At 38.7% G+C, this 10468-nt stretch overlaps 1 protein-coding gene across 1 annotated transcript; it reads left to right on the forward strand.

Moving 5' to 3' along the window:
• The first annotated feature begins 657 nt into the window (after nt 1-657).
• BEX5 (brain expressed, X-linked 5) lies at nt 658-3002 on the forward strand. Its single transcript, XM_012650049.1, has 3 exons — nt 658-814; nt 1902-1968; nt 2402-3002. The coding sequence occupies exon 3, from the start codon at nt 2438-2440 to the stop codon at nt 2777-2779; it is 342 nt and encodes a 113-aa protein (XP_012505503.1). The 5' UTR covers nt 658-814; nt 1902-1968; nt 2402-2437; the 3' UTR covers nt 2780-3002.
• The last annotated feature ends 7466 nt before the right edge of the window (nt 3003-10468 follow it).

The raw sequence follows: 10468 nt of genomic DNA on the forward strand, positions 1-10468 counted from the left end.
GGAGGAGTGTGCTGTCTGAAGGGTCTGTAATTATAATATGATTCAGCAGCAGAAACAGGTTGCCATGTTTTTACAACTCGAACCTTATTTTTTTCAATTAAATAATTATGTTGTCTCGTTATAACATCGAAAAATGAATATATGCTGATAGGAGACAAAACGAAAGCAACCATGTCCTCCCCACCTCCAAAAAAAAAAAAAAAAAAGACAGGAAAATAAGGTGAAAAAAAATTAAATGCCACTTTCTACCTATTTTCTAGACTTCCTAGCCTCGTGCTCTTCACCCCTCACTCGTGTTCCAATCTGGGACAAGACCCGCAAGACTTTGAGGGTAAATTCTGGGTTTTACTTGCTGGGAAGTGAAGAGGAGAGAAGTAGACGTTTAGGGTTATAGGAGAGGAAGAACTAGTATTTTAAAAGCTCCAGCACAAACCAGGAAAAGACAAATACAAACTACAAAATATTATGTGGCCCGTTTGGTTTTGGGGATCGCTAAATAAGAAAAAAATGGAGGGGTGGGCAGTAGCCTGTGGTAGTGGTTTAGAAGACGAGAATGAGAAAGGTGGCCCCGCCCATGCTCTCGCCCCCACCCTCCTGCCGCACTGCAGGTGTGAATGGTAATTGGGAATCTGAGCTCACAGTGACGTGGCCCTTACCAGACCCAGAGCCAACGCGTGGATTGGTCTCTCCTAGTTGCAGTCTGGTAGTCGTTGGTGACAGTGCGCCGCCTAGTTATTGCCCTGAAGGCGGACGAGCCAGCTGCCCAGGAAAGGAGGAAAGTGGTAAAAGCTGACCTCTATCCGATCCGTGGCAGGTTGGTGGGCGCTGACTGGGGTGGGGATGGCAGAGTGCAAAGACCAGAGCGGGTACAAGACTGGATTATCTACCCTTTCCTTCCCCAACACCCACCGTTTGGTGCAAGAAATGGAGGGCTTGCGGGGAGGATCTCGAGAGGGGACCCGGGTTGTGAAGGGTACCAATAGGAATCTCCTAAGATACGAGCGATCGGGTAATGTCTGATGGAGTCGGGCTGCGGGACGGGATGGCGAGGAAAAGGCCTGATTCCTGCAGGGCCGCGGGAGTGGGTGCAGCCGCGGACAAGGGGGTGAGGAAGACGGACCCTGCCATGGTTTTCGGCCTGCATTCCTGGTATCTTTTCTTCACCTTCAGTCCCTTTGGAGCCGGAAATGGTGGGCTGTGGGGGCCAGGAAGAGGAATTGCTGCAGAGGACGGGAACAGGGATTAGGTCTGGGAAGTAGGTTCCTATTGCGGCGGTTGAGTAGCGAGTGCACTTTTGACTGAGGGATAGAGGCGGGGAGCGAGAAACGGTTTCTCGTCCCTGTAGGTCGGTGTAAGCTTGGGACCCTGGGGTAAGAATGACAAAGCGCTGACATCACATTGGGTCCTGGTATGCAGTGCCCTCACACCTTTTCGCCCGTCGACCATCTTGATGCACAAAATGGTGGGCAAGGGAGGGAGTGGGCTGGAGAGAGGGCAGTGGGTTCCATAGGGGCTCGGGGGATACCCAGATTGAAATTCTTTGTAAACAAACCACGTCTCCACCCAACAAGATCTTCTAACTCCCCCGCCCCGCAAGTTGTCCATCTGCGTTCAAGAAATGGTAATTAGGTGACGAGTAGGAGGAGACAGTGGGGATAAGGGCCCTAAAGAAGAGGTTAACATGGTTTGGAAATAATTATCTTTGACTACAATGCCTGTTTCTGGAAGGTGGGGTAGCCTGTCACAGGTGGGAAAAGAAGCTGTGAGACAGGATGGAGGAGAAACACAAGGTGGTGACGCTTGACTAGGAGAGCGCTAAATCAACAACGGACCCGGTGCCCCCAGTACCAGCCCTTTCATCAAGTGATCAGTCCTGGCCATTGTCATATTTTTGTCTGCAGGTCTTTAAGTGCGTTGGCGCAGCAGATTTCAAGGCTAAGAGAGAAAGACTGCCTCTGATCCCTGCAGGTAGGAGGTTCCCTGAGGCACTCTGGTGTAGGAGTATCAGAGATCCAAACAGAATCTGGGGAACTCACAGCCCTCCCTGTCCTAGTTAAGTGCAGAAGAAACCTGTCAGAGTCTGAACAAAGCAGCGAACCTATGGCTGGTGAAGGAAGGAGGGAGTAAAAGGGCGAAGTCTAGGGCGCCCCTGGAGGGCTTATCAGTATCCCCAGGAGGTTAGGCCTGGTCTCTCAACTGCTGCCCAGCCTACCACCCGTCCTACACTTCGGTGGAGGGAGTGGCCTGGGAAAGGATTTTCAGGGAAAATGGTGAGCTTTAGGGTAAGGCTGAGTTGGGGCGCCCCCTAGTGGTTGAACGAAGTTTCCCAGGTAGGAAAACCTTTGCCAGACAGACCTTTGAATCCTGTTACCAATCCATTTTCTTGCTTTTTATCTCCTAGGAAGAAGAAACAGGGGGAAAAAAAAAAAACCTCAACATGGAAAACGCCTCCCAGGAAAACACAGTTGGGGAGCAAGCCCCAGTGCAGAATGAAGAAGCAGGTCGTCCTTTGGGAGGTGGTGAAGTCCGGGAGCCTGGAGGAAATATTAGAGGGGGTTGGGTTCCACCTGCACAGGATTTTGGAGAGGATGTGCCTAATAGGCTTGTCAATAACATTGATATGATAGATGGAGATGCGGATGATATGGAACGGTTCATGGAGGAGATGAGAGAGCTAAGGAGGAAAATTAGGGAGCTTCAGTTGAGGTACAGTCTGCGTATTCTTATAGGGGACCCCCCTCACCATGATCATCATGATGAGTTTTGCCTTATGCCTTGAATCTTAAGGTTAATAATTATAAGCTGCCTGCTTTCCAAACTTGTATTTTCCTGGTATACTTTTAGTGTGAATCTTTTGGTGTTCTTCTGCCATTTTCTGATTGAAGATTTCATTTTGACCTAGTCTGTAAGTTTTTTTGTCAGCAGGGGGTTTTCATCAACTTGCATGGGAAGATGTTTATTACATGTTGTAAAGTTAATAAAGCAATTTAAAAAGCAGTCTATAGGTATACTATCTCATTTAAAAGCATGCATATTTTTACTATATATGAAATATATATATTAAAACCAGAATATGTTTTTTCTATGTAATATAGTGATTGGTACTTTTTAATTTATTTTTTTCTTGATTATCTGTTTTTCTCACTTTTCCAAAATGAATACATATGTTCTACATGTGTCAAAAAAAAAGAAGCTAGGAGACTGCCAATCAGCTTATAAATGGAATGGGGGCAATTAATAAATACTTGAAACACAATTTAAAGACATAAGTCTTGTATTACCTCTGAATCTCTTATTTAAAAGCACAAACCTGGTAATTGTTATAGATACATTTCTTTAAAGTCAGCCTATTTATCTTTAAAATAAAGATAATATATGCCTTACAGGGCTGCTGTGGGAATCAAATGAGGTAATGACTGAACCCAGTGTCTGGCTGTACCCACACATGCAAGGCCCAACCCTCTAGGTGCCTTTCATTTGAGGGGAATGTTCCAAACGGTGTGCCTACCAGCAAATCCAATCAACAGTCAGGTGGGTACAGGTTGAGTATCCCTTACACAAAATGCTTGGGATCAGAAGTGTTTCTCATTTTGGATTTTTTTCCGATTTGGGAATATTTGCAATATACATAATGAGATATCTTGGGGATGGGACCCAAGTAGAAGGATGAAATTTATTTAATTTTTATATACACCTCATACATATAGCCTGAAAGTAATTTTATACAATGTTTTAAATAATTTCGTACATGAAACAAAGTTTGTGTACATAAGGTCAGCTGTGGAATTTTCCATTTATGGCATCATGTCGTGTTCAAAAAGTTTTGGAGTTTGGAGCACTTCAGATTTTACCTGTAACACTTTTCTATTACTCTGCTGTTCTGCCTTCCTTTCCTAGACAATGCTGTGACTATCAGGCATTTTTTCCCCTTCTGCTTCCTCCCTGGCCTCCTCCACTGCTGATATGCTGGACTCCTAAAGGTGACAAAAACCCATTGATTTCTCCGGAATCCTCAGTGGTTTGAATCTGCATTTTCTCCTTTCAGAAATGTAAAGAATGCCCCTCCTTGCTTTAGAGTTATACTTAAACCAGGTTTAAATGGCTTAAGTATAACTTACCAGTGCTGCTTAGGGATGCAAATAGGCCTTCACGGTTTTCTCACACTTCCTTTCTCATCCTCCCCTAGACAAATCTGAGTGACTATGCTCAGAATTGGACTATCCCTTCCATCCTCTGATGAATATGACCTAGTCTCCTTGACTCTCCATTCTCTGTGAAAACAGTGCTGCAGGTTTCACTCTGTACATACACAGGAGTTCTAGGAGTGACTCCTATGTCTCCAAAATTGTTCTGAGTCACACCATCCTCACCCCTGAAATCCCCAGTAGCCTTTCCTCACACTAACCCACATAGATCCAGAGGAGTTTCCCTCTTTCTTTGCTTCAAGATTTGCTGTGCCAAATAAACCTGTAATCACAGACTGATGAGAACTAATGGATGAGACTGGGGACCTAGTAGGTGGATCCTAGTTTTAGAACATTTTCCACAGTCATCACTGCTCCTCACTAGACTGTGCCCTCACAATAAATATTTTGTCTCATTTATCCTGGTACTCTCAGTGTTTAGCACAGGGCCTGGTACGTTGTAGGGCACAACAGTTAATTATAGCTGAGTCAAGAGTCCTGCAATCTAGACTCAGGTTTGCCTCTGATCATTAATGGGCAAGTAACTGCTTTTTCCTACAGACTGCAATTTTCAATTTAAAAAGGAACACAGCAGAGAAAGCATCATATACCAATTTCAAAACATAGACTTATCATAATATAAATGTCAGTGTTTATCAATGTGTGCTATACAGACCAGCTGCATCAAAATCACCTAAATAACTGGCTAAAAGTTCAGAAAACTGTGTTTCGCTCTATACCCACTGCATTCTAGTTAATCAAGACATCCCTGGACTTACATAAATTAAAGTGGAGGCCCCAGCTTTAGTTCAAGTTTGGACACTCCTTTCCCCATCACATAGTATGTACAGAGAGATAGATGATAAATAAATAGATAGATAGATCTAAGACCTGTGAAAGCACTGTATAAGACCTTAATTAATCTACTTACACGAGGCATTATTTCCCCACTCGTCTGTGCCCTTCTTTAAAGACAACTGTCTTTTGCTTTTTAATGTTCTTGTCTTTAGTGCATAAGTTCCCAACTGTGGCTGCAGATTTGAACCACCCGAGAAAATTTTAAAGTGGCGCTTAGGACCGACTTCCAATCAATTGAATCACGCTCATTAATGGTGAGACCAAGGGATCATTACAGTGTAAAAGATCCATGGTCATTCTTATATACATATGGAGTTGAGAATAACTGAGTGAAATTTATGGATAAAATATCTTTGGTTTATTTTCTCCACACTACCCCTGACTGTGCAACACTAAGCAAGTCAATTCATTTATCTATAATTTATATCTTGAGGAAGAAATACCACAAGGGAGGAATTGCACTCCAAAATCAGCACATGAGATTCTTTTAAGATAGTATATGCCAGTGTTCCTCCAAGTTTGCTAGCCTATCAAATACTTCAGAATTCCACGTGGAGCTTGTTTAAAATAAGAATTCTGGCCTCACACCCAGAATTCACTCTTTATCAATGGTGCTCAGGTAGTTACATTGTTAACAAGTTCACAGATGGTTCTGTTGCCCACTAGAGTTTGAGGATTACTTGTACACACATTTTTTACCTTGAATATATTAAGGACAAACCAATAAAGTAACTAAAAATAGAGATAAATGTTAATCTGAATTCAGGGAAAAGATCATCAAGAAGAAGAGTTATATGAACATCAAAAAATAATAAAAAGATTAAATCATAAAAAGATTGATATTCACTATGTAAAAAATTAGATCTTCTGAAAAGTAAGATCGTAAATGGGAATGTAAATTAGTACATGGGAAAACTGTTGATGGGAATGTAAATTGGTACAGCCATTATGGACAACAGTATGGAGGGTCCTCAAAAAATGAAAAATATAACTATCATATGATCCAACAATCCTACTACCGGATATATATCCCAAAGAAATGAAATTATTATGTTGAAGAGATATCTACATTCCCATGTTTACTGCAGCATTATTCACAATAACCAAGATATGGAATCAACATAAGTGTCCATCAACAGATAATGGATAAAAATGTGGTATATACACACAATGGAATACTATTCAGCCATAAAAAGAAATGAAGTCCTGTCTTTTGCAACAGCATGGATTAATTTAGGGGACATTAGGTTAAATGAAATAAGCCAAGCACAGAAGGACAAATACCACATGATCTCACTCATATGTGGTATCTGAAAAAGTTGATCTCATAGAAATAGAGAGTAGAAGGCTGGCAAAAGTAGGGGGCAATGAATGGGGAGAGGTTGTTCAACATTCTTGTCAAGTATACACAGAACATTCTCCAGGATAAATCATATGTTCTGCCACAAGAGAAATCTTAACAAATTTAAGGAGATTAAAATGATATGGAGTAAGTTTTCTAACCACAATGGTATGAAACTAGAAATCGGTATAGGAGGAATTTGGAAAATTTACAAATGTGGAAATTAAACAATATATGCCTGAACAACCAATGAATCAAAGAAGAAATTAAAGGGAATGTTTAACAATATTTTGAGAGAAACAAAAATAGAAACACAACATACCAAAACTTATGGGATGGAGCATAAGCAGTTCTAAGAGGGAAGTTTATAGCAATAAATGTCTGCATCAATTTTTTTAAAAGATCTGAAATAAACAATCTAATCTTACACCTTAAGGAATTAGAAAAAGAAGAATAAACTCAGCCCAAGGTTAGTGAAAGGAAGAAAATAATAAATATCAGAGCAGAAATAAATGAAATAGAGATAGAAAAAACAATAGGACAATAGGAAAGATCATCAAAACTAAGACTGGCTTTTTAAAAAAGATAAACCAAATTGACAAACCTTTGGCTAGACTAAGAAAAAAAGAAAGAAGACTCAAATAAACAAAATCAGTAATGAAAGCAGAGATGTTATAACTTATATCACATAAATACAAAGGATAATAATGGACTACTATGAATCAACAAATTAAATAACCTAGAAGAAATGGATAAATTTCTAAATATATACAACCTAAGAAGTACTTTACCACGACTGAAAAATTAAAAAATAGAAAACCTGAACAGACAAGCAGTGAGAAAAGATATTGAATCAGTAATAAAATTCACCCATCAAAAAAGCCCAGGACCTAATGGCTTCATTGCTGAATTCTACCAAACATTTAAAGAAGAATTAATAAAAGTCCTTCTCAAACTCTTCCAAAAAAATGAAGAGGTGGGAATACTTTCAAACTCATCTTAGGAGATCAGCATTACATGTATACTAAAGCCAGATAATGGCACTACAATAAAAGAAAATTATACACTAATATCTCTGATGAACATGGATGTAAAAATCATCAAAAAATCCTAGAAAACTGAATTCAGTAGTACATTAAAAGAACCATACACCATGATCAAGTGGGATTTGTTCTGTACACATTGAACAATAACTCCCATTCTCCATTTTCCCCTCCACATACCATCTGCTCTATTTTCTGTCTATATGAATTTGACTTTTCTAGGTACCTTATATAAGTGAAATCATACAGTATTTGCCCTTTGGTGTCTGGCTTATTTCACTTAATGTAATATTTTCAAGGTTCACCCATATTGTAGCATGTATCAGAATTTTATTCCTTTTTAAGGCTGAATAGCATTCTATTGCATGTGTATGTCATATATTGTTTATCCATTCATCTCTCAGTGGACATTTGTGTTGCTTCCACTCTTTGGCTATTGCGAATGATGCTGCTATGAACATGTATGTACAAATACCCATTTGGGTCCCTGCTTTCAATTATTTTGGGTATATACCTAGAAGTGGAATTACTGGGACATATAGTAATTTATGTTAATTCTTTGAGGAAAGGTCATAATATTTTCCATGATGGCTGTACAATTTTACATTCCCACCAGAGATCTGTAAGGGTTCGAATCTCCCCACATCCTTTGTCTTAGTCCATTTTGTGTTGCTGTAACAGAATACCTGAGGCTGGGTAATTTATAAAGAAAAGAGGTTTATTTAGCTCACAATTTTGCAGGCTGGGAAGTACAAGAAGCGTGCAACACACATCTGCTCTTCTTCTGTGAGGGCTACAAGCTAGGTCAAAACATGGCAGAGAAGATCAAAGGGGAAGTAGAGATGTGCAAAGAGATAAAACCCAAGGGACAGCCTAACTTTAACAATTCATTCTCAAGGGAATCAATCCATTCCCGTAAGAACCAGTCTCGCCAGAGCAAGAACTCACTCGCTATCGTGAAAATGGCACCAAACCATTCATAAGGGATCCACCTCGATGACACAAATACCTCCCAATAGGCCCCATCTTCCAACACCACCACATTGGGGATCAAATTTCAACATGAATTTTGGTTAGGACAAACTAAAACCATAGCACTTGCCAACACTTATTATGTATTGTTGTGATAATAACCATCCTGATGGGTATAAAGTGGTATCTCATCATAGTTTTGATTTGGTTTTCCTTAATGATTAATGATGTTGAGCTTATTTTCACATGCTTATTGACCATTTGTATATCTTCTTCAGAGAAACGTCTATTTAATTTTTTTGCCCGTTTTTAAATTTGGGTTGTATGGGAGTTTTTGTTGTCATTCATTTATAGGATCGATATATACTCTGGATATTAATCCCACATCAGATATATATCTTCAAATATTTTCTTCTATTCTGTAGTTTGCCTTTTCACCATCTTGATAGTGTCCTTCAATACACAAAAGCATTTAATTTTGATGAATTCCAACTTATTTTTTCTTTTGTTCTTACAATTTGGATGTCATATGGAAGGAACCATTGCCAAATCCAATGTCATAAGGCTTTCTCCTATATTTCCTTCTAAGAGTTTTATAGTTTTATCTCTTATATTAAGGTCTTTGATTCATTTTGAGTTAATTTTTCTAAATGGTGTAAGGTAAAGTTCCAACTTCATTCTTTTGCATGCAGATATCCAATTTTCCTGGTACCATTTGTTGAAAAGACTATCTTTTCCCCCATCAAATGGAAAACAACTGGATGAGAAATTCACTAGAGTAGGTCAATAATGGATTTGAGGTGACTGAAGAAAGAATCAGTAAACTTGAAGATAGGTAAATGGAAATTATGAGTGAGGAACAAAAAAATAAGGAAGAAATGAAGAAAAATATACAGAGACATAAATACCCTTGGGACATCATTGAGCATACCAGCATAGACACAACAGGAATTCTATAAAGATATGAGAAAGAGAAAGTTGCAGAAAAATGTATTTGAAGAAATAATGACAAAAATGTTCAAATGAAATGAAAAACACTAAACTCCAGCTTGCTTATTATCAGAAATCATGGAGGCCAAAAGACAGTAGGATGACATTTTCAGAGGGTTGAAAGAAAAAGACTGTTAACCAAGATTGCTCTGCCAGCAAACTCTCCTGAAAACTCTAAGGATAAATTAAGACATTCCCAAATAACAAATAAGGAGATAATTTTTAACCAGCAACACTGTCCTACACTGTCAACACTGTCCTATAAGAAATACTAATGAGTCTTTCAGACTTAAATTAGAAAACACTAAATGTTAACTTGAATCCACATGAAGAAATAAAGTACACTGTATAGTAACCTAATAGGTAAATATATAAAAGTGTAGTAGGCTGAATATTGAGTTTCCAAAGTTATGCATGTCCAAACTCTTGGAACCTATGAATGTTACCTTTTAGCAAAAAAGAGACTTTGAAAATATGATTAAATTAAGGATCTTGATATGGGGACATTATCTTGGTGGGCCTTAAATGCAATCACAAGTGTTATTATGAAAAGGAGACAGAGTTAAATTTAACACAAAAGAGGAAGAAAGCAATGTTATTGTGGAAGTAGAGTGACATTTGAAGATACCATCCTGCTGGTTTTAAAGATGGAGCAAGGGGACATACACCAAGAAATGCAAGAAATTCATCTCCAGATGATAAAAAAAAGCAAGGAAATGGATTCTTCCCTGAAACCTGCAAAGACAGTATAGCCCTGCTGACTTTGGTTACATCTCCATGAAACTATTTCAAGTTTCTGAACTTTAGCATTGTAAGAGAATACATTTTTGTTGTTTTAAGCCACTGAGTTTATGGTAATTGTTATAGCAGAAATAGGAAATTAATACAAATAGTTATATATGTATATTTGTCTGTAACTCTTTCCTCTTCTATTTGATTTAAAAGAAAATTCCATAAAACAATAATTATAAAACAATGTTTATGGGTTTATAATGACTAAAGATGTAATAGCTAAGATGTAATTTCTATGACAATAATAGCACAAAGAAGGAAGGAGAGAATGGAGCTATAATAGAGCA

Source organism: Propithecus coquereli, unplaced genomic scaffold (genome assembly GCF_000956105.1).
Source record: "Propithecus coquereli isolate 6110/MARCELLA unplaced genomic scaffold, Pcoq_1.0 Scaffold31, whole genome shotgun sequence".
Lineage (NCBI taxonomy): Eukaryota > Metazoa > Chordata > Mammalia > Primates > Indriidae > Propithecus > Propithecus coquereli.